Source organism: Dermochelys coriacea, chromosome 6, assembly GCF_009764565.3.
Source record: "Dermochelys coriacea isolate rDerCor1 chromosome 6, rDerCor1.pri.v4, whole genome shotgun sequence".
NCBI classification, from domain to species: domain Eukaryota; kingdom Metazoa; phylum Chordata; order Testudines; family Dermochelyidae; genus Dermochelys; species Dermochelys coriacea.
In genome coordinates, this window is record NC_050073.1 from 3,397,992 (window position 1) to 3,425,460 (window position 27,469).

General features: G+C 44.9%; 1 protein-coding gene across 3 annotated transcripts; it reads left to right on the forward strand.

The window, feature by feature from the left end:
* The first annotated feature begins 733 nt into the window (after nucleotides 1-733).
* On the forward strand, nucleotides 734-26,335 carry LOC119856864 (up-regulator of cell proliferation-like). Of its 3 annotated transcripts, XM_038404908.2 has the most exons (4): nucleotides 17,019-17,395; nucleotides 19,536-19,667; nucleotides 20,742-24,952; nucleotides 25,275-26,335. In XM_038404908.2, the coding sequence occupies exons 1-3, from the start codon at nucleotides 17,113-17,115 to the stop codon at nucleotides 24,920-24,922; spliced, it is 4,596 nt and encodes a 1,531-aa protein (XP_038260836.2). In that variant the 5' UTR covers nucleotides 17,019-17,112; the 3' UTR covers nucleotides 24,923-24,952; nucleotides 25,275-26,335. The 3 variants fall into 3 exon arrangements, with proteins under 3 accessions (XP_043373147.1, XP_043373148.1, XP_038260836.2); XM_043517212.1 differs by lacking the exons at nucleotides 17,019-17,395; nucleotides 19,536-19,667 and adding an exon at nucleotides 734-1,620 and having other exon boundaries at nucleotides 21,662-24,952; nucleotides 25,275-26,323; XM_043517213.1 differs by lacking the exons at nucleotides 17,019-17,395; nucleotides 19,536-19,667 and adding an exon at nucleotides 7,471-7,478 and having other exon boundaries at nucleotides 21,034-24,952; nucleotides 25,275-26,323.
* The last annotated feature ends 1,134 nt before the right edge of the window (nucleotides 26,336-27,469 follow it).

Below are 27,469 nucleotides of genomic sequence, written 5' to 3' on the forward strand. Positions count from 1 at the left end.
GATTTAAGGACTTCAATAGCTCAGACATGGGTGAGGTTTTTCATAGGAGTGGGTGGGTGACATTCTGTGGCCTGCGCTGTGCAGGAGGTCGGACTAGATGATCAGAATGGTCCCTTCTGACCTTAGTATCTATGAATCTATTTGACATTAGACAGCATCTGACTAAGGTGATGCAGAGCTTCATGGGAGTTGTAGTTCAGATACCCCGTGCCTTCATTCTCCTCTGTTGTACATGCTTCCTGTTGTACATCTGGAGCAACTCCACTGGAATCAGTGGAGTCAGGGCCAGATTCTGATCTTGGTGATCTCACTTCAAAAATCCAGACCAACCACACTCATGTGAGAGGAAGGAGGGCTGGATTTGGGTCTCAGCTACCCTATTGTAAAAATCCGGAATAACTCCACTGATGTCAATGGAGTCAGGGTCAGATTCTGATGTTGGGTGACCTCAGTGTAAATCTTGAATGACCCTGCTGATGTCAATGAAGTTAAGACTAGGAGGGAAAAATTCTGCTTGGCTAGGGAAAGGGCCGAGGTTCAGAGAAATACTAGACTATGCATCTGTGCTGTCATAAATATCTACGGTTCTGCAATACTGCCCCAATCTCAAAGAAAAAAATTACATAGTAAAAAAAGGCTGAGAATTTGATTTTGAGATGGCATCAACCCTAAAATCTCTACTTCTGTTTTACTCTTTTCCTGCAGAAAGAAGAGCATTTCATGACATCCTGTCCAAGCTTAACCTGGAGGGGCACAGAAGCAGGAAGCTCAGGCTGAGCAATCTCCAGGAAATCAGCAGAGAGTATAGAGACCTGGGCTCCTCAAACATTAGGAGATTTACCATGGCGTTTCCTGAGGAAGGTCATGGCTCTGAGTGGGATGGCCAGAAACACAAGTGTTGGGTGTCAGGCGTCAGATGAAGGAATCAGTGAGGATGAGGAGGAGCTGGATAGTGGAGAAAATATTTTTCAACGTAGTGACCCTTGCACTACTGATTCTCTGCACCCCCTCGATGTTCTCTGTGCTGTGCTGCTTTGCTCAGACAGTTTTCTACAGCAGGAGATCCTGTCCAAAATGTCCATGTGCCAGTTTGCCCTCCCTCTGCTGCTACCTGCTTTTGACACCCCCAAGTGCATCCTAATGCTGTGGGCCATGAGGGACATTGTGAGGAAGTGGAGGCCGCACTCCCTGGCACAGAGCAGAGGGTTCAGAGAGGAGAGCCTGGTGCTCACGTCAATGCCAATCATTTACTTTGTGCGGCTGGGGAGCTGCTGCTTCTCCAAGTCCAAACTTCTCAGTGAGGTTCTCAGCCCGTCCCAGCAGCACCATGATTTCTTTATCCACTGGGACATGGAGTCTAGGAATGTCCCTCGGGAAATCGCAGATGGGCTGGTTGAGATTTCCTGGAATTTCCCTGCTGGGAGGGAGAATTCAGATCTTTTCCCAGAGCCCATTGCATTTGCAAACCTGCACGGAGACATTGAGTTGCAATGGCTGCAGTTCAGCTTTTTAACAGAGATCTCCTCAGCAGTATTCATAGTTACTGAGAGCATCAGTGAGAGACAGTACATGCTTTTATCATCTCTGCAGGGATCAGCCACTAAATACTATTTCATCCTCAGTGCCCTGGCGTATAAACACAGTGAATCACTTGAAGAACTTGCGAAGTTGGCTCCTGTCTTAAAACTGGATAAATCCCATGTGCTGAAGAATGTGAACACCAGAACTAACGTGCAGCTTGTAGAGAAGCTTCAGTCCACCATAGGCATCATAATGATGTCTGCTATCAAGAGTATCTGTATTGCAGCCATGGCTGTGACAGCACGTAAACTAGGAATCCAGGTAGATGAAGATTATGAACAATGTTAGAGCACAAGCAACTGGGCTAAAGAAATCACTGCAGAAATACAAGATGTGGCAAAGTACAAGAGGGAAATGCTGAGACTGCAAGGGGACATTTGGAAAACGTGGGTTAAATTAGAAAAGAAGCTGTGCAGAATGAATAGGGAGGCATCCACGGAGACACAGGAATCTCATCTGAGTGAGAAAATGTTAAGAGTTACGAGCACAATGGAATCAATGTGATATCAGTGTTGGTACCATGAAATTTATTACTGGAATAGAAAAACTTTCGAAATTGGAAGTCCACAGCTTCCTAAAATGGATGAGATTTAATCTGGAGAACATTAGTAGGGGGAATGAAAAACTCTCTCTAATGGAAAATAAATAGAAAGAGGAATATAAAACTGGAGGCAGTGACCCTAAAAGTTTATCAGAATTAGATGAATTATTCTCTGCCAGCTCCTTACGGGTGGAGCATTTCATGCATGAATTGGGGCAGTTTTATGAGACAGAATGCACTAAGGTCAAAGAAGGAATAAAAGCAAATTGGCAAAGGTGATTCATCCATCTCCCAGATATAGCTGCTGACCTGATGGTGGAAGGGTTTCCTATTGAGCTGATAGATGAAGATTCATCCAACATCCCACTGTAGTGGGTGACAGATGTTCTGACCCAGCTCCATGCCAAGTTGGGGGGAAGGTCCAGAATGGTGGTTCTAACGGTGCTGGGAGTGCAGAGCACTGGGAAATCCACCCTCCTCAACACCATGTTCGGCCTGCAGTTTGTAGTGAGCAGTGGCTGATGTACGCATGGAGCCTTCATGTCATTTGTTAAAGTGGCAGAGAATTTTCAGCAGGACCTGGGCTGTGATTTCATGCTGGTGATAGACACAGAAGGCTTGAAAGCCCCTGAAATGCCCGCACTGGAGGATAGCTATGAACATGACAATCAGCTGGCCACACTGGTGATTGCACTGAGTGACATAACGATTGTTAACATGGCCATGTCAAATGCCACTGAAATGCAAGATATTCTGTAAATTGTGGTCCACACATTTCTCAGAATGAGGGAAGTCAGGCTCAAACCTTACTGCCAATTTGTGCATCAGAACATTGAAGATGTGTCTGCATATGAACAAAACACTTGGGATATGAAATATTTCCTGGAACAGCTAAATGAAATGACCAAAGCTGCAGGACGGATGGAAAAACAATGCAGGGAAATTAAAATTTCTGACATCATGGACTATGATCCAGAGAAATACAACTGGTACATCCCTAGGCTATGGCATGGAGTCCCCCCCATGGCACCAGTGAATACAGGATACAGTGAGAGTGTATGTGAACTAAAGAAGTATTTGTTTAAACTTATAAGGAACTATTCACTGAGCAGCCCCCCTAAGGACATTCCCCACTTTATTGAATGGGTTAGGAGCCTGTGGAATGCAGTGAAACATGAGAACTTCATCTTCAGTTTTAAAAAGAGTCTTGTTGCTGAGGCATATAACCAAATGTCTGTGAAGTTTGAAGAGTGGGAATTGAAACTCCGGGAGCTGATGCTTTTCGGGGTAACTTCAAGGGCAAATGTTATTCAAAGTCAGGTACCAGATAAAGTGGATTTTGGTATCTTACAATGTAATGTTCAGGACCATCTTGTATTTGCTGAACAGAATATTTTGGATTGTTTAGGAAAATATTTTGACGTTGGAGAGGAGCACCAGATGGAAAAATACAAAGAAGACTTTATCAGGCGCACAAGCAGCCTCAAGCAGGAACTTGAACATTATGCAATAAACAAGTTGGAGGAATCCATTTATATTAGAAAATATTGACTCGAGGTTGGATTTCTAAAGGTGGAGTACATGAAAACCATTGAAGAGAATCTAGACAGACTCTGGAGAGACTGCAGGAGAAGACAACAGAAATTAGACAATAGGGAACTGGAGAGTGAATTTGAAATAATGTGGAGAAAAACTTTATCAGAGTTACCATTTGCATTTTCACAGGAATGTGCCATAACTCAGGAGATGATGTTCCAACAGACAAAGGATCTGAGTAATCGGGCAACTGTTGACATTTTGGCATCCGTAACCATGAAAACCTTGTTGAATTGTGAAACCGAGTTATTCCCAATGAAACAGCAGTACTTAGATTTGCCATGGTTTAAAGCTCTGATTCCATGGTTTACACAGGAATGCTATGATAGACTAGAAGTACTGGCTAAATCCTTAATGGCAAAGTGCATTAGTTACACTGAAGCAAAAGTCAGGTCCAAAGCAGGCTACGATGAAACCTTCGTCAGAGAACTGCTGAATATGGTCAATGAGTGGCTCCAAGAAGAGGATGTTCCGACACTTCCCACTACCCTTTCCTTTGAAACTGACCTGAAATTCACATTTTGTGGAAGGCGGCTTATGTGTTTCAGAAGATGAATAAAGATTTTATCAAAGGAAATTATCCTCAGCAACATGTGGAACAGCTGAAACCTCAGTATCTCTCCATATTTAAATATCTTTATTTGGAGAAGGATTCCTGTGAAAACAGGGTCAAGGATTTCTGTGATCAGTGTCTGAAACCTGCCCTGAACGATTATGTTAATAATAGACTTGGAATGGAAATAGCAGATGACTTTCTCAGCAGGGGGAAGTCCACTGAATACAGCAGCCAGAGTGTCTTCCACTTCACTGTGCAGAAGAAGCTGCTGGAGGAGATGAACTTTGACAACTATGTAGAATACATTAATAACTATGAAAAGTTTGTGAAATCCTGGATGTGGAGATGTCTGTTAGATAACTACAACCAGTCGGAGGGCTTGCAAGATTTGGAGAAAGAGATTCTGTCCACAATAATAAAGAAAATCAGGGACGCACTGGAAATGACCAAAGCTAAAAAGACTAGAACAGTCTGTGCATTTTTATTCCATTTTTGTGAGATGATACAGAAGGACCTAGTCATCCCCAGTTACAGTTTAGTGGGAGTATGGGCTCTCAACACAGCAGACACTGAGAGTTTCTTTGCTTCTATTCAGTCCTTCCTTCCTGATCTAGAACGGCAAATCTTAGCTGAATTTCAAGCTTTGGAAGTTGAGTCTAAATTCTCTAGTCTGTCAGTGAAGCCCCAGGGTGAAATCTTTAAACGAGTGTTTGGCTGTGGGAAGCAGTGGCCATTCTGTAAAGTCCCTTGAGAGGCAGACGGCCGTCATCACAGGGAACAGTTTGCATCAGTGCATCGGCCTCAAAGTCTACAGAGATTCAGGAATAGCCATGCTAAAAAGCTTCATTATTCTTTATGCTCCACTGATGTGCTTTATAATGACAAATGCCAAAATTCAGACACAGAATGGAAACCTCATCCTTACAAAGATTATTGTGACTGTTACTCAGACCGGTACATCCAGCCTGATCCCAGCATCGTGGCTTCTGATTACTGGAAGTTTGTTTTCAAGGAGTTCAATCACCAGTTTGCTAGAGAGTACAATGCTCTGCCTGCTGATCTCCCAGAGGAGTGGGGGGAAATAACCAAAGAGCAGGCACTGGAGAGCATTAAAAAAAGTGTTTATGATGAAATAGCCCAATTGCTGAGAGAGTCTGTATAAGTGATTTCTATTTATAAGTGGGTTATATTTTGACAGAACAATGAAGAATAATTCCATTTTTCCTGCACATGCAAATAGAGCATGTGATGTAAAATATGTAATTCTTTTTCTATGGAGAAACAAATAAAATTCATGAATCCTAAGGAAGATTAATCAGGAAACCGATTTTTTTAATACAATTTCCATCACCCAGCAATTTATACTACAATTAAAGGTGATTGAAATACCCTAAATAAACATTTCTGAATATGTGTTTAATGACTAACCACATTAGTTACACTGAAAACATCCCTGTATTCAGGTGGGTTTCTCTTTGGTTGTTGAAACTTGCTCTCTACCTGTAACTTGCCTTTCTCTAGCTCACGAAAGCTTATGCTCAAATAAATTTGTTAGTCTCTAAGGTGCCACAAGTACTCCTTTTCTTTTTTGCCTTTCTTACTAACTCCTAACAGCAAAAACAATCCTCAACCAAACATGTCTGCTGAGCTTAGCTGTGTTTATAGCCTTCCCTACAAAATCTCTTATGTTCTTTCCCCTAGTTTTATTCTGTCTCATTGAGACATTCAGAAACTTTCGGTACCCCCTGCTCAGGGCTAATAGAATTCACCTGATCTGGCACAAGGGTGAGTCAGCACAAACAACTGCATCTCTATGCAGAGTTCTAACCTCTGATTCAGCAGGGTTAGCTCTGAATTCCTAGGCTGGATCCCAGAAAACGGCATCCTCTTACAGTTTCTCAAGACTACTGGAGCAAAGGTGAAATCCCGTGAGCAGTTAATCCAGGGACAATGGAGAATAGCCTGAGAATAGATCAAGATCTGCACAACCCAGGTATCTTGTGGCTAGCAACTGTCTGTGCATGCAATAGAAGGTGGAATTCATTGCAGGTCGCTCTGTGGTCTGGCCCATGCTACATGCTTGTTCTACTGTCATTTGGGAAGCAGCAGAGAGTCTCTTAAATTAACAGGTTTCAGAGTAGCAGCCGCGTTAGTCTCTATTCGCAAAAAGAAAAGGAGTACTTGTGGCACCTTAGAGACTAACAAATTTATTTGAGCATAAGCTTTCATGAGCTTCATCCAATGAAGTGAGCTATAGCTCACGAAAGCTTATGCTCTAACAAATTTGTTAGTCTCTAAGATGCCACAAGTACTTCTTAAATTAACATTGTACTTTTACATTAAGTGAATTTGATGGATATACATTTATTTTGCATACAGTGTACTTTTCAGCAAAATGTTTTCAAAAGGAACTATTGGACAAATAAAGAGAAACAGTTGAAGACAGAGTCTCTGACACAAGGGAGTTCTCTTCTGCTCCCTCTCACACTGATAGGATGTGATCTTTTACTTCTTTTTCATTTATTTGTAGACATTTCTAAGTGGCTCCTCCCTGTAGCATCTGAGCAGTTCAGTACTTGTTGCTTAGTTAAAGGATATTTTGAAATGAAAAGTCATTTCAAACTGAAAAAAACAAGATGTTTCCTTTTGCAAATGTCAAAAAAAAGGTTGGGGTGGTTTTGGTTTGGTTTAGCTGGTTGTTTCATAATTTGGCGGAAAGAACACAAATTAACAAAATGTACACAATTATTGCAGACTGTCTAATAATATGCGCTAGTTAATGTGTATAGAATTTGACTTTCAAAAATTAAGGAAATTAGTTAGGGAAGTGGATTGGACTGAAGAACTTATGGATCTAAAGGTAGAGGAGGCCTAGGATTACTTTAAATCAAAGCTGCAGAAGCTATCGGAAACCTGTATCCCAAGAAAGGGGAAAAAATTCATAGGAAGGAGTTGTAGACCAAGCTGGATGAGCAAGCATCTTAGAGAGGTGATTAAGAAGAAGCAGAAAGCATACAGGGAGTGGAAGATGGGAGGGATCAGCAAGGAAAGCTACCTAATTGAGGTCAGAACATGTAGGGAAAAAGTCGAGTAGAGTAGGACCTTGCAAAGGGAATTAAAACCAATAGTAAAAGGTTCTATAGCCATATAAATAAGAAGAAAACTAAGAAAGAAGAAGTGGGGCCGCTAAACACTGAGGATGGAGTGGAGGTTAAAGATAATCTAGGCATGGCCCAATATCGAAACAAATACTTTGCCTCAGTCTTTAATAAAGCTAAAGAGAATCTTAGGGATAATGGTAGCATGACAAATGGGAATGAGGATATGGAGGTAGATATTACCATATCTGAGGTAGAAGAGAAACTGAAACAGCTTAATGGGACTAAATCGGGGGGTCCAGATAATCTTCATCCAAGAATATTAAAGGAATTGGCACCTGAAATTGCAAGCCCATTAGCAAGAATTTTTAATGAATCTGTAAACTCAGGAGTAGTACCGAATGATTGGAGAATTGCTAATATAGTTCCTATTTTTAAGAAAGGAAAAAAAAGTGATCCAGGTAACTACAGGCCAGTTAGTTTGACATCTGTAGTATGCAAGGTCCTGGAAAAAATTTTGAAGGAGAAATTAGTTAAGGACATTGAAGTCAATGGTAAATGGGACAAAATACAACATGGTTTTACAAAAGGTAGATCGTGCCAAACCAACCTAATCTCCTTTTTTGAAAAAGTAACAGATTTTTTAGATAAAGGAAATGCAGTGGATCTAATTTACCTAGATTTCAGTAAGGCATTTGATACCGTGCCACATGGGGAATTATTAGTTAAATTGGAGAAGATGGGGATCAATATGAACATCAAAAGGTGGATAAGGAATTGGTTAAAGGGGAGACTGCAACAGGTCCTACTGAAAGGCGAACTGTCAGGTTGGAGGGAGGTTACCAGTGGAATTCCTCAGGGATCGGTTTTGGGACCAATCTTATTTAATCTTTTTATTACTGACCTTGGCACAAAAAGTGGGAGTGTGCTAATAAAGTTTGCAGATGATACAAAGCTGGGAGCTATTGCTAATTCAGAGAAGGATCGGGATATTATACAGGAGGATCTGGATGACCTTGTAAACTGGAGTAATAGTAATAGGATGAAATTTAATAGTGAGAAGTGTAAGGTTACGCATTTAGGGATTAATAACAAGAATTTTAGTTATAAGTTGGAGACGCATCAATTAGAAGTAACGGAAGAGGAGAAGGACCTTGGAGTATTGGTTGATCACAGGATGACTATGAGCTCCCAATGTGATATGGCTGTGAAAAAAGCTAATGCGGTTTTGGGATGCATCAGGAAAGGCATTTCCAGTAGGGATAAGGAGGTTTTAGTACCGTTATACAAGGCACTGGTGAGACCTCACCTAGAAGACTGTGTGCAGTTCTGGTCTCCCATGTTTAAAAAGGATGAATTCAAACTGGAGCAGGCACAGAGAAGGGCTACTAGATGATCCGAGGAATGGAAAACTTGTCTTATGAAAGGAGACTTAAGGAGCTTGGCTTGTTTAGCCTAACTAAAAGAAGGTTGAGGGGAGATATGATTGCTCTCTATAAATATATCAGAGGGATAAATATAGGAGAGGGAGAGGAATTATTTCAGCCTAGCACCAATGTGGACACAAGAACAAATGGGTATAAACTGGCCACCAGGAAGTTTAGACTTGAAATCAGACGAAGGTTTTTAACCATCAGAGGAGTGAAGTTTTGGAATAACCTTCCAAGGGAAGCAGTGGGGGCAAAAGATCTATCTGGTTTTAAGATTCTACTCGATAAGTTTATGGAGGAGATGGTATGATGGGATAATGGGATTTTGGTAAGTAATTGATCTTTAAATATTCAGGGTAAATAAGATTAATCCCCTGAGATGGGATATTAGATGGATGGGATCTGAGTTACTATAGAAAATTCTTTTCTGGGTATCTGGCTGGTGAATCTTGCCCATATGCTCAGGGTTTAGCTGATCGCCATATTTGGGGTCGGGAAGGAATTTTCCTCCAGGGCAGATTGGAGAGGCCCTGGAGGTTTTTCGCCTTTCTCTGTAGCATGGGGCATGGGTCACTTGAGGGAGGCTTCTCTGCTCCTTGAAGTCTTTAAACCATGATTTGAGGACTTCAATAGCTCAGACATAGGTGAGGTTTTTCGTAGGAGTGGGTGGGTGAGATTCTGTGGCCTGCGCTGTGCAGGAGGTCGGACTAGATGATCAGAATGGTCCCTTCTGACCTTAGTATCTATGAACTTATAAATGAACTCCCCCATACACACAAGGCCCTTAATAAGGATACGTACAGCAGCCAGTAGAATGGCGCTCTCTGTCTGCACAAACCTCACTGCAGGATTGGAACTGTAGGCATTTTGGGGAAAAAGCACTTGTAATGTGTTCCGCTCCTTCACATTATTGACCCAACATCAGCATACATATTTGCCCTCAAAGGGAATTTCTTCAGCTCTCAAAACTTGGGCCCATTTTTACATCTTTCTACAGAGGTGAGAATACAATTTCAGAAAGTCCTGTCGGAGCTAAGAGTTTCACAGAAGCAAAATGATCAGGCAGAGCGATGTCCTGGAAATTCACCCAGAAAGTGCAAAGGATTGCACTTTGGAAGTTAGGCAGTCTTCCTGGGCAAGTCCTGAGAAAAGCCATGGCTTTGAATGGGGTGGCCAGAAGTACAAGCCATTTGATCTAGGCTTCAGATGATACAGGAATTAGTGACTAACACAGGATATCTTGGCATAGAGACACAGAAGCCAGAGTTTCTCTGCACCCCCTCTATGTTCTCTGTGCCATTCTGCTTTGTTCAAACAGTTTCCTACAGCAGGAGATCCTGTCCAAAATGTCCATGTGCCACTTTGCCCTTCTGCTGCTGCTACCCGCCCTCGACACCCCAAAGTGCACCCTAATGCTGTGGGCCATGAGGGACATTGTGAGGAAGTGGACACCGCGCTCCCTGGTAGAGAGCAGAGGGTTCAGAGAGGAGAGCCTGGTGCTCACGTCATGGCCAATCATTTCCTTTGTGCGGATGGGGAGTTGCAGTCTGGACATGGAGTCTGGGAACGTCCCCTGGGAAATTGCAGATGGGCTGGTTGGGATTTCCATGTATTTCCCTGGGGGAAGGGAGAATTCAGATTTCCTCTGAGTCTGTTGTGGTTACAAACCTGCACAGAGACCTTGAATCCAACTGGTTGCAGTTCAGCTTTTTAACAGTGGTCTCCTCATCAATGTCCATAGTTACTGACAGCATCAGTGAGAGATACTACGTGCTGTTATCAGAACTCTCAACCTTCAAGCCTGCCAGTGTGCAACACAACCCACCAAAATGTGTGACAAAGCACTGAAATATAGAACACCTGAGTATTGTTGTGTGTTGTACCACAATGGAAAAATAGAGTGTTTTTAATTTAAAATCTGTTAAGGATGTTTTCTCACAAGGGGCATAGGCACCGACTCCGTGAGTGCTCCAGGACTCAGGCACCCACAGAAAAAAATAGGGGTTGCTTAGCATCCACCAGCCACAGTGGTTCTGGCCCTGGGGGTGGCCAGCGGAGCAGTGAGCAGCTGGTGGGAGGCGCTTGCGGGGAGGCAGAGAGGAGGAAGCGGCTGGCACACACATGGGGGAGTCTCGTGGGAAGGGGGAGGGCGGAAAGAGGCAAAGCAAAGGTGGGGCCTTGGGGGGGAAGAGGCGGAGCAAGGGCAGGAACTGGAGGGAAGAGGCGGAGCCAGGGCGGGGCCTTGGGGGGGAAGAGGTGGAGTGGGGGCGGGGCCTGGGGGAAGAGGCGGAGCGAGGGCGGGGCCTGGGGGGAAGAGGCAGAGCGAGGCACCCACTGGGGGGGAAAAATTCAGCACCTGTGACGGGAGAAACTAAATAAATTAATGTTTTAAAAAAGAAAATTGAAGAAATGAATTCCATCATGGGCACCTCTCTGCATGGGTCAGAACCAGGACTTGAATCCTCCATGATCCACTGCCCGCGATGGGCATCCACCACCTGAACTAAAGGTTCGCCCTGGTATGGACCAGCCACTAGATGGCAACATGACACGGCTGGTGGTGATATACAGCTATTAGCAGTCAAAAGCTGTAGCTCAGGACTCCTGGGGTCTGTTCCTTCTTCTGACAAGACAGTGGATTTAGTCTGTTTGAGCAGAGGAGGCTGGGAGTCAGGACCCCTGGGTTCTAGCCCGGCTCGGGGAGAAAAGTGTGGTCTAGTGAGTTAGAGCAGGGGAGTGGGGGCTGGGAGTCTGCTGGGTTTGATTGCCAGCTGTGCTCCCAACTAACCACATGGCCTCGATTGCCAGCTGTGCTCCCAACTAACCACGTGGCCTCAGGAGAAGCACTGCCCCTTTTGATGCCTCAATTTTCCCAATCTGTATAATGGAGATGGAGATAATAATGAGGTCTAATAGTTACAGACAAAAGATAGTTAATTACAAACCTCATGTGCCATTTCCAGAATGCTAATTTTTAAAAAAATAATTGTTATGAAAACATCAAAATATAGGGAATTAACCCATTAATGCAGTGGTCCCCAAATTGAGATCATTCACCCAGTAACTCAGAGCGACTGGAAAGGAAATAGTCTTTGTGCACCATTTTTCCCCAGTTGATTTCCTGTGTGCTTTTGCCAATATTTTGTACTGCGTCCGTTTCATTGTTTCACTGTAGTCGACCTGCCCTCTTGTCTGTCAGGATTTTTCATGCAGCAAGGGAGAAGTGAAAAACAGTTTTGAAAAATGGAGAAAATCTGGTAATAAAATGGCAGGGGTTGACCTAGACACAGCATCTGAGACCTCTCCTTGCTCATTTTTTTGAAACTGAATGGATTTAAAATGGACGGTTTCCCTTTAATGTTTATTCACACACAGTCTGAATCTGGATTGAAGGGTATGTCTACACTGCAATCAGGAGGTGGGATTGCAGCTCATGTAGACCTACCTGAGCTAGCTTTTATCTAGCTAGTTCACCTGCCAACAGCAGCGAAGACAGAGCAAGATGGACTTCAGCATGGGCCATACAAGCCTGTATGGGACCCTGGGTAATTGCCCATATGGCTAGCCCACACTGCTGCTTTTATCTCAGCTAGCAAGATCAAAGCCAGCTACAGTATGTCTGCTCAAGCTGCAAGACATCACCTAAACGTTTAAGGACCACTTCAAACATTAGGTCAAATGTTTTCTAAAAAGAGGTGTCCTGTCTGCAGAAATGTTCTGTCTGCTATTACTAAGCCGAAGCATTAAACAGTTGTGAGTCATGCCCCCAGAAATCATGAGAGTGACTTAAAAGAGATTTTTTTTAAAAAATAATAGATTTGAAGTTCCTTTTCTTTGCCTGATGCTTTCTGCAGATTAGGGTCACATTTTGGGTCATATTTGCAGACTTTTCTCTGAAATGATGAAGGCTGGAAACTTTCTCTTTAAATTAAAGCTGAGATTCTCACAATCAATGACCCCAAGAGCTAGGGATTTTAAAGCAAACAAAGAATACATTATCATGAGACTTATGAGAACAGATTTTTCAGTTCACTCGCAATACCAAGAAAAGGGTCAAACTGAAAATTTTCAAAATTTTGGCAAATTGAAAAGTAAAATAAGAATAATTTTGGGCCAAACAAACATTTTGTTCAACATGGAACAAAATGTTTCATTTCAATTTCAACCATTTTCCAAAGTTTTTTTAATTAACAATAAAATTAAAGGAAGCTTCAAAACAAAAAGTCACTTTGAATCAAAAAATGGAAATATTGCTTTTGTAAAATGTCAAAACACAAGGTTTTGATTTTTTTCAGAATTGTGCTTGAGGGTTTTCTTTTTTCCCCCAACTGAAACAATTTGGCAAAAATGACACAAAATGTTTTGGTGCCACCAAATCTACATTTTTTTTGCCAAAAAAAAGTTTTGAATGAAGAGTTTTGCCCAGCTCTGGTTATGGGAGTTGGAAACACTGTCTGGTCCATGTGTGCTGAGAAACACAGCTCACTAATTTATAGCACAATTTTCTATAAATAGGTGAGGCCCGGGTCCACACTACAGAGATTTGCCAGCATAGACATGTTGGTTAGGAGTATGAAAAATTCACAGCTCCTAGGCAACACAAGTACGCCAGCAGAACTCCCAGTGTAGATGCATCTATGGTGACTTTTGTCAGCTTAACTAATGTCATTTGGGGAGGTGGTGTCCTTCTATCAGCATATGCTGTGGCTAGGCTAGAGGCAATGCTGACATAGGCTCTGTAATGTAGACGTGTCCTGAGGTTCCTCTGTTACAGGCCATCCTAGCTGGATCACTTTAAGAACTAATCTTTCTTGGTTGCAGGTTGTGCTATATTCGCACAAGTGGGGATGGAGTTAAGAGTGGGATATTCTAAAGCTCTCAGGATTGTTCTGCTCCCAATGGAGTCCTGTTTACAAGTACTGAGGTCTACCCACTGTGGGCAGAGCTTTGGATCAACCCAGGGTCATTTGGGAGAGGGGAGGGAGACGATCAGGGATTAAGTATCATTAATTTGCATCTCCTCTTGGCTTTCTTGCTAGATTCTTTAAGTCAGGAGTGTGAATCTGAGACTCGGCGAGCCCCAAAGCAGAGGCACAAAGTTGGTTTAAATCCAAAGCTGTAATCAAAGACTCAGCCAGTTCCAGAATTGGGTCAAAAAACTGAATACCAGCCAAGGCTGCAGTCAGAGATTCAGCAAGACCCAGAGCCAGGGAAGAAAGGTGATTTAAATCCAGAGCAGGAATCAGGTGCCCAGTAAACCCCACAGCCAACAGAGACTGTACTTACCCAAGGCTTTTCCTTCCAAATCAACCTCCTCTTATATGGTCTTCATCCCTCCCCAAAGGAGAGTTGCATGAGCTGCCACATGAAAGAAAATACGGTCTCCTCCTGTGGTGTATAATATGAACAAGAGCTGGTTGGAAAAGCAGGTTTTCTTTTGTGTAGAAAATTTTTAGTAAAAATATCAAAATCTGAAATATTTTGGCCAAAAAATCAAAATATTCCAATTTAGAAATCACATCACAGTGCCTCCTGGGAGCTGTTGTTTGGGTGCCTCATGCTCCCATTCTCTATAAATAAATCTGACTACATCTCCCATGATGCACCACAGTCCTCCCCTTGGAGAGATTGTTATCAGGTCCCCCCTCAGTCTATTTTTCTCAGGACTGAACATGCCTGCGGTTTTTTAACCTTTCCTCTTAGGTCAGGTTTGTTAAACCTTTTATCATTTTTGTTGCTCTCTTCTGGACTCTCTCCAATTTGTCTACTTCTTTCCTAAAGTGTGGTGTCCAGAACAGGACACTGCACTCCAGCTGAAGCCTCACCAATGCTGAGTAGAGCAGGACAATTACCTCCCACGTCGTACATATGACATTCCAGGGAAGGCCGCGGGAGCCAGGGGCGACAGGGGAGGGGGGAGCAGGGAGGCAGCAGGGGCCAGGGACAATGGGGGAATGGGGAGGAGGACTGGGGGAGACAGCGGGGGCCAGAGATGGCGGGGAAGTCAAGGGAGGCAGCGGGGGTCAGGGGAGCCAAAATACAAGTTTGCCCAGGGCACCATTTTCCCTAAAGCCGGCCCTGTTTCAGCTACTAGAACTGAGTATATGTGTATAGAGATAATAATAACTAAAATTTCTATTTAAGATGACTCCAACTCTGGGCTTTGACTTCATATTTCAATATCTTTCTGCAGAGATGATGAGAGCTTTAGAGAGAGCCCAGGAGCCGCAAGGAAGCAGGAATCTGATGACAAGTGATGTGCGAGGAGTCACCCCACGAACTACAGAGAAGGTTGTCCCAGAGTCCTTGGAAGATCTGCCTCAGTATTTTATGAAAGTTGTTACTCGGAAAGTGACGTCAAAAAGCAAAAAATTTCTGTGCAAGATTCTGGATGACCCAGGAATCAGTGACAGTGATGACAGTTACAGTGAGGAGGAAGAGGATTAAAACATTTTCTCTCTTACTGACACAGCAACATTGTGCTTTAAATCATCTCCTAGCTTATTTCACAGTAGTTTCTCTATAGAGGCAAGCCCTGCGCCCTAGCTCATCCAAGTGGGTGTGTTTCTAGAGTAGTCCCACCGGGATCAGTTCTTGGCCCTAGGCTATTTACCATTTTTATCAATGATCTGGAAGGAAACATAAAATCATCACTGATTAAGTTTGCAAATGACTCAAAAATTTGGGGAGTGGAAAATAATGAAGAGGACAGGACACTGATACATAGCGACGTGGATCACTTGGTAAACTGGGTGCAAGCTAACTGTAAATGTATATATCTAGGAACAAAAAATGTAGGGCATACTTCCAGGATGGGGTACTCTCTCCTGGGAAACAGTGACTCTGAAAAAGATTTGGGGGTCATAGTGCATAATCATCTGAACATGAGTTCCCAGCTTGATGCCATGGCCAAAAGAGCTAATGTGATCCTGGGATGGATAAATGGGAACCTCCAGAAGGAGCAGAGAGGTTATTTTACCTCTGTGTTTGGCACTGGTGCTACTGCTGCTGGAATCCTGTGTCCAGTTCTGATGCCCACAATTCAAGAAGGATGTTGATAATATGCAAAAAGAAAAGGAGTACTTGTGGCACCTTAGAGACTCCTTTTCTTTTTGCAAATACAGGCTAACATGGCTGCTACTCTGAAACCTGTTGATAATGTGTAGAGGGTTCAGAGAAGAGCCATGAGAACGATTAAAGGATTGGAAAACCTGCCTTATAGTGACAGATTCAAAGAGCTCAATCTATTAAGGCTTCGTCTGCACTAGCACTTTTGTCAGTAAAACTTCTGTCAGTCAGTGGTGTGAATAAACCACACCCCCGACCAACAAAATTTTCACCGACAAATGTGCTGGCGTGGACAGCGCTATGTCGGTGGGAGATGCTCTCCTGCCGACATAGCTACTGCTGCTCATTTGGAGTGGTTTAATTAAGCCAGCAGGTGAGCTCTCTCCCGTTGGCAAAGAGCAGCTACACGGGAGACTTTACAGCAGCGTTACAGCTGTGCCACTGTTAGGTCCATAGTGTAGACACAGCTTTAGTTTAATAAAGAAATTAAGGGGTGACTTGATTACAGCTTATAAGTATCTTCATGGAGAAGAAATATTTAGTAATGGGCTCTTCAGTCTGGAGACAAAGGTCTGACATGATCCAATGGCTGGAAGTTGAAGCTAGACCAATTCAGACTGGAAATAAGTTGAACATTTTTAATAGTGGGGACAGTTAACCACTGGAAGAATTTGCCAAGGGTGGTGGTGGATGCTCCATCATTGACAATTTCCAAATCAAGATGGGATGTTTTTCTAAAAGATCTTGGAGTTATTTGAGGAAATTCCCTGGCCTGTGTGTCACAGAAGTCAGGTCACAGGAGGTCATGCTCAGAATGGTCCTTCTGGCCTTGGAATTGATGAATAGGAATGCTGCTGCCTAACTCCCATGGGCCTAAGTAAGTGACTTGACCCAAGGTCACACAGGGCATTGAACCAGGTCTCCCAAGTCCCAGATATAGACTAGAACTCCTAAGCTCCCCTCCTAGGCCTTGCCAAGGAATAGTCACCTTTGGGGTGTGTTTGATGAAATAGCCTGCATTTCCTTCCTTAAAATCAGACGGACAGTGGTTGCCTGGAGGATTTGCAGTGTGCTTAGCCTGTATAATGGCTTCAGGTTCAGGAAGTGCAATGGGAGGGCTCTGCTGAACTCAGCAAGGTTTTAGTTTCAATTTTAGTCTGCCGAAGCAGAAGCTGCTTTCTGGTTCTCTCTTTCTCCGTGATGGCCCAGCAGTTTGCTTAAGGCCCTGTCTGAGGGGGTGATATGGAGAAAACCAGCAGCAGCAACTCCTTCCTGCTGGAGACCCTGGATGCGCTGGGGGAGGATGATCTCAAGAGATTCAAGCACATGTTGAAAAGGATCCTGCCGAAGGAGGGGTATCAAGCCATCCCCTGGAGCCGGCTGGAGAAAGGGGATCGCGTGGATGTTACTGACCTGCTGATCAGCCACTATGGGGAGCACTACGGGATGCAGGTGACTGTGCAGGTGCTGACAGACATCAGCCAGAGACAGCTGGCAAAGAGACTCACCGAGGCTATTTCAGCTGGTAAGGTATAAGCCAGAGAGAGCAGATCCAACCTGCCCCTCCTGCAAGTGGCTGAGGTGGGGAGAGACTCGATGGAATAATACATCTGTTCCCTCTCTAGTGACTCTTCCGTTCCATGATCAGCAGCTGCTCCCCATTACCTAGGTGCCTGAGCCCAGCTAGAAACTGTCCCTAGCTGGAAGCACTTGAAAGGCCAGAATCACTGATGCCTTGAGATCTTTGGTCTTAGCTCCCAGCAACAACTGAGCTCTGCAGACAGATGGGAACCCGGATGTGTCACATAAGGCTACTGTAGAATCATAGAAGATTAGGGTTGGAAGAGACCTCAGGAGGTCATCTAGCCCAACCCCCTGCTCAAAGCAGGACCAACACCAACTAAATTATCCCAGGCAGGACTTTGTTAAGCTGGGTCTTAAAAACCTCTAAGGATGGAGATTCCACCACCTTCCTAGGTAACCCATTCCAGTGCTTCACCACCCTCCTAGTGAAATAGTGTTTCTTAATATCCAACCTAGACCTCCCCCACTGCAACTTGAGACCATTGCTCCTTGGTCTGTCACCTGCCACCCCTGAGAACAGCCCAGCTCCCTCCTCTTTGGAACCCTCTTTGTGATGAGGCACCGAAAGACACTTCTGCTAGGATCGACCAACTGGTGGCATCAGTCCAGAGTCCAGAATGTGAAATGTATTGGCCTAAACTGCGTGCAGTGTAGTTGTAGCTGGGGTGGTCCCAGGATATTAGAGAGACCAGTCAGGTGAGGTCAGACCTGAAGAAGAGCTCTGTGCAGCTCAAAAGCTTGTCTCTCTCGCCAACAGAAATTGGTCCAATAAAAGGTGTTACCTCACCTGCCTGGTCTCTCCAAGTCAAAATTGTCAGTTAGGCCTCAGCCTTGGCGTATTTCAGCAAGATCAAAAATATTGCACCCACAGATCAGGCAGTTAGCCATTCCACAGCTACGTTTTACATGTATAGTTCATTTGCAGGCACCCCCAAAACCAGCTGATATAATATTGCCAAGGCTCTTCATTTTCTTGTTTTATTTTTGTTTAATGTTTCCTGGGAATTTATCCATTTATTTAAAAAAATTAAAAATGTGTGAAAATTGGTACAAACTGCAAATGAAGGGCCAGCAGGCGAGGGGAGGGAGGGTGGGGATCTGTACTCCTGGAGGGGACAGCAAGTGGGGAGGGAGAGAGCAGATCTCGGCTTTAGGTAGGGGGGAAGACAGGGTGTCTGAACAGCACCCAGCACAATGGTGGGACGGAGTCTGAAACCCTTTCTCACTCATTTTCTGAACTGCACTAGATTTCACAGGTGGTGGTTTCCTTTTAATGGCTTTCAATAGTCTGCACACACACAAACGTGCGTGCGTAGTTACATGGACTATGTAAACCTACACTAGGCACACCCACATAGAGTGTGCACACCCACACAGACCACACATAGTAACCTGCACATTCACTACAAGTATACTGATTGCACTCACACATTGACTGCACACGCACACGCACACAATTGCATGGATACACATTAATCGCAATGTACATGACTGTATGCACACAAGTGTGTACTGATCACATGTACACACACATTACACACACATACATGCACTGATCATACATACACATTGCACATACAGACATCGGTTGCGCATACACACTGCATGTGCACACACTGCATACATACACATACACACACACACAGATTGCATGTACATACATTGCCTGCCTACACACACAGACAGACTCTGAATTTACACCCACACACTGACTGCATTCATACACACTGACTCCACACACACATGCTAACCACACACATGGAGATAGAAACGGAGATTCTGGGTAAGATCAAAGCAGAAATCACACTGTGTGCTTTCTTCTTCTTTGTAAAAAAGCCCCACAAATGCCCCATTTATGCTAAGAAACACACCTCAAGGGTTTATATAGAGAGACCCACAACCAGCTCATTTCTAGCTGCCCCAGACTGAGCACTTTAAACCAGTCTTTCCTTGTTTGCAGATCCTTCCTGTTTGCACACTGAGACAGGAGTCACCGATGCCCGAGCCCTTTGGGAAAAGGGCTGGAGCAGATCAGTAACTGAATGCCATTCATTTGTGCTTCCTCTCATTTTACTTGCTAGATCTTTCAAGACAGAAGCAGAATTCAGATACTCCAAAAGCTCCAGAGCTGGGGGAAGAAGTTGATTTTAATCCAGAACAGGAATCAGAGACTCGGGGTCACCCAGAACCAGAGGAGAGAGACATTTCTCAAGGTATTTGCACTTACAAGCTTGTCTCTGCAAGGGATACAGTCCAGGAAAGAAATATAACTGTGTCCTCCATATTCCACTCCCGGGGAAAGCCTCATTAGCTGCCACATGAAGGACATTCCAGACTCTTCTGATGTACACATAAATTGCAATAGCCTGAGATTTAGCTGTACAATGAAGTAACCTGCACTCACTCCACCTGCATATGGCAGGTGCTGAGGGATCCAGGGTGCATGGGGGTGTATAGGGCTGGTAGTGAGAGAGACTCAGTGCCTACATATCACGAACGAGATGGGAAGAGCATCCATCTGGTCTGTGCATGGAGGTGGGGACTCTGACCAGTTGTGGGAGGGTAAATTGAGGTAGAGTGGGCTATCCAGCCAATAATACAATGGTGATCAGGAGGGGGTGGGAGAGACGCATATCCTTATATACAGAAGACAATGGGTATGGCCTCTGGTCCTAACATGGGAGTGAGGGGGGCAGTCTGGGCTCCAGCTTATATCATAAGAAGGACCAGACTGGGTCAGACCAATGGTCCATCTAGCCCAATATCCTGTCTTCCAACGCTGGCCAATACCAGATGCTTCAGAGGGAATGAACAGAACGGGGCAATTATCGGGTGATCCATCCCCTGTTGTCCAATACCAGCTTCTGGCAGTCAGCCAGAGAGTATGGGGTGACTGCAATGTTTAGACCATTATGTCAAGTGTAGCAGGGAAGAAGAGTCTGTGACTTGTAGTTGAGAGCAAGATGGGGCATGGTGAAAGGGGGAACACTTAATATTGGTGGATGATCACAAGGGTAACAGGGCAGAGTTAAGGTTAGAGGTGTGTGGACATGGGTAAAGGGGCAGAGTTAAAGATGGAGGATGGTGGAATGGCTTAATGGGGCAGAGTTAAGGTTAGAGGAGGGTGTGTACAGGTAAAGGGGCAGAGTTAAGGTTGGGGATGGGTGGTGTGAAGGTGTAAGGGGTCAGAGTTAAACTTGCAGGGGTGAACATCTGGAAATGGACACAGTTAAAGTTGGAGGAGGCTGAACATGAGTAAATATCATGTTCTTATTTTTTTCCTGCAGAGAGAAGACGAGCCACACAGGGAGTTCTGGAGAAGTTGAACTTGGAGCAATATAGAAGCAGGCAGCTCAGACTGAGGGATCTCCAGGAGATCAGCGCAGAGAGCAGAGAGACCTGGGCTCCTATGACATTAGGGGATTTACCATGGCATTTCCTGAGGAAACTCATGGCTCTGAACGGGACGGCCAGAAACACAAGGCTTGTGCATGGGGCAACTGATGATCAAGAGACCAATGAGGAGCAGGAAGTACATATTGATTACAATAATCTTTCTCTGAGTAACATGGATGGTAGAAATTCTCTGCACCCCCTCGATGTTCTCTGTGCTGTTCTGCTTTGCTCAGACAGTTTCCTACAGCAGGAGATCCTGTCCAAAATGTCCATGTGCCAGTTTGCCCTCCCTCTGCTGCTACCTGCCCTCAACACCCCCAAGTGCACCCTAATGCTGTGGGCCATGAGGGACATTGTGAGGAAGTGGAGGCCCCACTCCCTGGCAGAGAGCAGAGGGTTCAGAGAGGAGAGCCTGGTACTCACGTCAATGCCAACCATTTCCTTTGTGCGGATGGGGAGCTGCCGCTTCTCCAAGTCCAAACTCCTCAATGACATTCTGAGCCCCTCCCAGCAGCACCACGATTTCTTCATCCATCGTGACATGGAGTCTGGGAACATCCCTCGGGAAATCGCAGATGGGCTGATCGAGATTTCCTGGTATTTCCCTGCTGGGAAGGCAAGCTCAGATCTTTTCCCAGAACCCGTTGCAGTTACAAACCTGCGCGGAGACATTGAATCGCACTGGCTGCAGTTCAGCTTTTTAACAGAGGTCTCCTCAGCAGTGTTCATTGTTACTGAGAGTATCAATGAGAGACAATACGCACTGTTATCATCTCTACAGGGATTAGCCACTAAATACTACTTCATCTTTAACTGCAAGATTGAGAAACCCGAGGAGACCCTGGGATTCCTTTATAAATTAGAGTCTGTGCTGAAACTAGACAAACCAAGTGTGCTGATGAGAGAGAACACCCTAAATCATGCTCAGTTTGTGGAGAAGCTGCAGTTCACCATTGCAAGCCCAATGGAGTCCTCTCTCAAGAGAACCTCCATAGCAGACATGGCTGTGACCGCACGAGAATTAGGTATTCGGGTAGATGAGGACTGTGAGGAATGCCGAAGTGCGAGCAAATGGGTGGCAGGAATCACAGCGGAAATAAAAGACGTGGCAAAGTACAAGAGGGAAATGTTGAGGCTCCTGGGGGATCAGTGCACAAAGTTGGCCAAGGTGGAGAAAGAGCTGTGCCGAATGCAACGGCAAGGGGACGCCGCCATTGGGCTCCAGGCATCTCAGCAAAGAGAGGAATGGTTGGACTTATATACCCAGCAGGATAAATGTGAGCTTACTGATGGGATGGTCAAGTTTATTACTGGGCTAAAAAAACTCTCTCAAGTGGAAACACACTACTTCCTAAAGTGGATGAAATACCATCTGGAATATATTGCTCAAGGCAATCTCTCCAGCCTGCAGGCAGACTATAAGGAGAAATGTCATACTAGAGGGGATGATCCCCAGCATCGAGCAAAACTGCATGAACCAATTTCCTCCAGTCCCTTAGGGGTGGAGCATTTCATGCGTGGGTTGGGGCAGTTTTATGAAGCTGAATGTGCAATGGTGAAGGAAGGAAAAAAGCTAAAAACCCAAAGGCAACTCATCCCTCTCCCAGGCATAGCAGCTGACCTGATGCTGGAAGGGTTTCCTCTAGAACTGATCGACGGAGACGTATCCAACATCCCACTGCAGTGGGTGACAGATGTTCTGACTGAGCTCCATGCCAAGTTGGGGGGAAGGTCCAGAATGCTGGTTCTAACAGTGCTGGGAGTGCAGAGCACTGGGAAATCCACCCTCCTCAACACCATGTTCGGCCTGCAGTTTGCAGTGAGCAGTGGCCAATGTACACGAGGAGCCTTCATGTCAGTCATTAAAGTGGCAGAGAACTTTCGGCAGGACCTGGGCTGTGATTTCATCCTGGTGATAGACACAGAAGGCTTGAAAGCATCCGAACTGGCCAAGTTGGACAGTTATCAACGTGACAATGAGCTGGCCACCCTGGTGATTGGACTGAGTGACATAACCATCGTTAACATGGCCATGGAGAACGCCACTGACATGAAGAGTGTTCTGCAAATTATGCTAGATACACTTCTGAAAATGAAGAAAATCAGGCAACATCCAAACTGCCAATTTGTGCATCAGAAAGTCAGTGATGTGTCCGCACATGAACAAAACACGGGAGACAGGTATCAGCTCCTGGAGCCGCTGGATGAAATAACCATAGCTGCATCTTGTACAGAAAAAGGACTCAGGAAAATGAAATTTCCTGGTATTATATACAATGATGCAGAGAAACACAATTGGTACATCCCTGACTTGTGGCATGGTGTCCCTCCCATGGCTCCAGTGAACATGGGATACAGTGAGAGTGTGTTTGAGCTAAAGAAATACCTTTTTGAATTCATGAGAAGATACTCATCTAATAAACCAATTAGGGACATCCCCCAGTTTAGTGAATGGGTAAGGAGCTTGTGGAATGCTATAAAACATTCAAATTCTACCCTCAGCTTGAGAAATAGCTTTGTGGCTCACACTTATAACCAGCTGTTTACAAAGTATTCTCAATGGGAATGGGATTTCCGCAAGGAGATGCATCTTTGGGTGTCTGAGCAAGAAACTTTAATCCAGAATCAGCCTCAAGCTGAACTAGATCATGTGGCTTTAAGGAGGTTAAAACATGAAATTCGGCAGAAACTGCAGCAAGAAGAACGGAGGCTCTTGGATTGTTTGCAAGAATACATTGAAAGTGGAGCTGCAAATGTGCTTCTGACAGGGAAGTATAAGGAAGATTTCATCAGGAGCACCAACGGCCTGAGGAAAGAACTCAGAAGGTATTGGTTCAGAAAGTGTGAAGAAGCACTTGACAGTCAAAGCAGCACAGAGAGATTGAGCCATCAGATCCAAGCCATGAACATGAAAACAATGAAAGGGAAAGAGGACGGTCTGTTGCAACACTGCAGGAAAAGAAACCTTTCCTCAGAAAGGGACACCTTTCAAAAGGGGATCAGGATATTCTGTGAGGAGTGTCTGAGGCCTGCCCTGGTGGATTATGTTAATAGGATGCTTGGTATAAAAATAGTGGACAATTTTCGCAGAAGTGCACAGGGGATTGGATATGGCAATCGGAGCTTCTTCCAATTTTGGTTGCTGAGCAGACTCTTGGAGGAGATGAACTTTGATGGCTATGTGAAATACATTAATAACTATGAAGAGTTTGCTAAAACTTGGATATGGACACACCTGTTAGATCACTACAAAAAGACTAGGGGCCTGGAAGATTTGGAGACAGAGCTTCTGTCCACGGTAATAAAGAAAAGCAGGGATGCTCTAGAGAAATCCAAGACTCAGACTGACTTTTTAGGCAGCTTTTTCAAATATTTGCAAAAGGATCTTATAATATCCAGGGACAGCTTAGCCAGAATCCAGCTTATTAACACAATAAATACAAACCAGTTTCCCACTGCTGTTCAAGGCTTTCTGCCTGCACTTGAGCAAGCAATCTTATCCCAGTTTAAAGACTTGGATGTTGAGTCTAAGCTCTCCATCCTGCCTCTGAAGCCCCAGGAGGAGATCTTTAAGCACGTGTTTGGCTGTGGGAAGTGCTGTCCGTTCTGTAAAGTCCCCTGTGAAGCGGAAGGCACCGATCACAAAATTCATTTTGCATCAGTCCACCGGCCCCAAGGGCTAGTGAAACCCAAGAGAGTCTTCTTACCCTGTTTGGCACAAGTCCCAAAACTTGACTATTCTCCGTGCTATTCTGGATGGCTTATCAAGGATTCCCATGTCCACATAAATTACCGCCATTGTTTTTGTGACGATAACAATGTCTTGCGCTGTCATTCCCCAGCAGATTCCAGCTACAAAACTTCCAACTATTGGAAGTTTGTTTTCAAGGAGTTCAACCAACAGTTTGCTAGAGAGTATGGTACTAAACCAGCCGATCTGCCCGGGGACTGGGGTAATATAACCCAAGAGCAGGCACTGAAAAGTTTAGAGGAAGCTTTTAAAGGGGCAATCTCAGTGCCAGGTCAAAACTGGCTCCAGGTTGTACAAAAGAAACCTAAGGTGTTTCCATGAAACATATTAAATAAAATTCTAATGGAAATAGTTTTCTTTTCAATATACTAAATCTTGCAAAGCCGTGTTTGCATCTGGAATGCTGCTGCTGAGTCTAACTCTCACTAAATCATTGGCTCATTGTCCCTCTCCAGTGTTTGGAGTAGATGTAGACATGTATGAATCTGCTACTGCTCTTAAGTTACTGGAGCCGGTCTTTTGGGAGTATAGACTCAGGTTTTGAGATCCAGCAGTCCTGAGTTCAGTCACTGGTGACCCAACACATCCTAGTCAAGGTTGGGAAACAGTGGCTTACATTGACCAATTGAGGAGAATGTCTGGACAACATCTTATGTTGAGAAGAAAGCTCTAGGAATAATTATTCCTGTAGCTCAAGTGGTAGAAGTGTATGCTGGGAAATGGGACGTCTGTGGGTCAAACCCCACTTATTACCCATAGGGAGGAGTTTTATGGTTGTATGTGACAGAATTGGATTTCCCAGTTTTATTTTTTAAATACAGATATATTTTATTATTATTATTTATTTATATGCATTGTTATAGCGCCTAGAAGCCCTAATCATGAACCAGGACCCTGATGTATCAGCCACTGTACAAACAAAATAAAAAGGCAGGTCCTGTGCCACAAAACTTGAAATATTTAATTCACACATTGAGAAAAATCTCTCAATTGGGCGTTAGAGTTAAAAGCTATTACAAAAAAGGGTGACCCAGTTGTTAAGGTGCTAACTTGAAAGACTCAGGTTCAATTCCCTGCTCTGCCACAGACTTGTTGTGTGACCTTGGGACAGTCGCTTAGCCGATCTGTGCCTCAGTTCCCCATCTGCACAATGAAGAGAATAGCTCTGCTCTGCCTCACTGCAGGGGATATGGGAACAAATGCATGGAGAATTGTGAGGGGCTCAGATACTACAATGAAGGGAACATGTAAATTGATGATGCAACAAAATACAGGGTATTCCGCTGTCCCACAATTGCAGGTGCAGAGTTAAGAATGACTCCCTGCTGCAGCAACTCAATGACAAGGTGGAGCTATGGCTGGTCAAAGCTGATCAGCAGAGCAGGGGAAAGTATGTAGCATCCTCTCAAGGGATGTAACAGGGAATCCCATCTAGCATTGTGGTTTTCTGCAGCAGAATATCTCAAGATACTTTGCCTGTGGCAGACTGGCTCTGTACTACAGGGTTATGTTTATAGGGCCTGAACCAAAGGCATGGACATTTGAACATTGCTGGACTTTGGAGCATGCCTGCAACGCACAGTCCAGCCTGGAATATGGTGCTGATTCAGCAATGCTTTGTCCAGCCAAATCAAGAACCACATGTGATCTATGTTTCTATTTTGATTATGGGAACAGGGTTTTAGACTGTAAACCCCATACTGTCTATATTCCTTTAAAGAAACTGTATTACTTAGGGTAGCGATCAGCATCAAATTCCGGGAGCGGGGATTTGGACGGAATATCAGGAAAACCCCTTGTGGGATGCATCAGAGTCGGGAGTTGCTTCCCAAGACCAGGGTTGGGACCTGGAGCCATTTAAAATTTAAGATTGGAAAGCTGATTGTAGGGAATGGTTCTGCACTGGAAGGGCACGGGGGGATCGACTCTGAATCGCTCATAGCGCCCCATAGCGCAGCACTGAGGTCAGCACTGACTGCCAGGGGAGAGCGCCCGCTACTGAGCCCCCCCATATGGCACCCTGCAGCACAGCGCCCCCTAGTGCCACACTGGAGTCAGCATGGTCTGCCACAGGAGATGCCCCTTACCATCACGTGGGCATTGGGGACTGTACTGAGGGTGAAGGGGAAGTGCCTGCACCCTGCACCCTGAAGCACAGCGCCCCCTAGCACCTGACTCCAAGGAACTGCGCTACCAGCTCCCTTTCCCGCCTTCCCCTGGCCAGCCCAACGCCATTTGACTCAGGAGAATGGTTCTGAGAGAGCCCCGTTGGCGGGCTCAGCCTAGCCAATGCGTCCCCACAGTTCCTTGCGTGGGGCGTGCTACCGCCGCCCTGATTAGACGATTCAAACACATGTGCTCTGGGTCACGAAGTGGGTGCGGGGTGGACAGTGGCCGGTTGGACTCGGGGGCCATCAATCACGCCAGCAGCAGGGTATTTGAACAAGAAGGAGCCCTCGATAAGGCCACTCCCTGCTGGCTCGCACGGCACAGCTTGACTGCCCTGCTGCGCAGAGTCTAGGTACGTAACTGTACCTTGGCCTTTTCTCCTGCGTTCTCTGGCTGACCAGCCCTTATCAGGGGGTGGTGGTGGCTGGCTCTGTATTCCTCTGGGCCCCCTGAACTGTACATCAAAGTCTTCAGCAAACTGACCGGTAAGTCGTGCATTGTGGAGTACAGGGGACATTGTGCTTTAGTTACAATCTTAAATGCTGCATGACTGGCTGGCTCAGAGAATAGGATAGGGAGCTTTTCCCCTCAAGGGGGTGCTGGCTCCGATCCAGCCCCAGGACAGGGACTGGCCGGTTTAGGGGATCAGGGAATGGGATGCGGGCCTTTTCTTTCTCAGAACAACAGCTCTGATCCAGT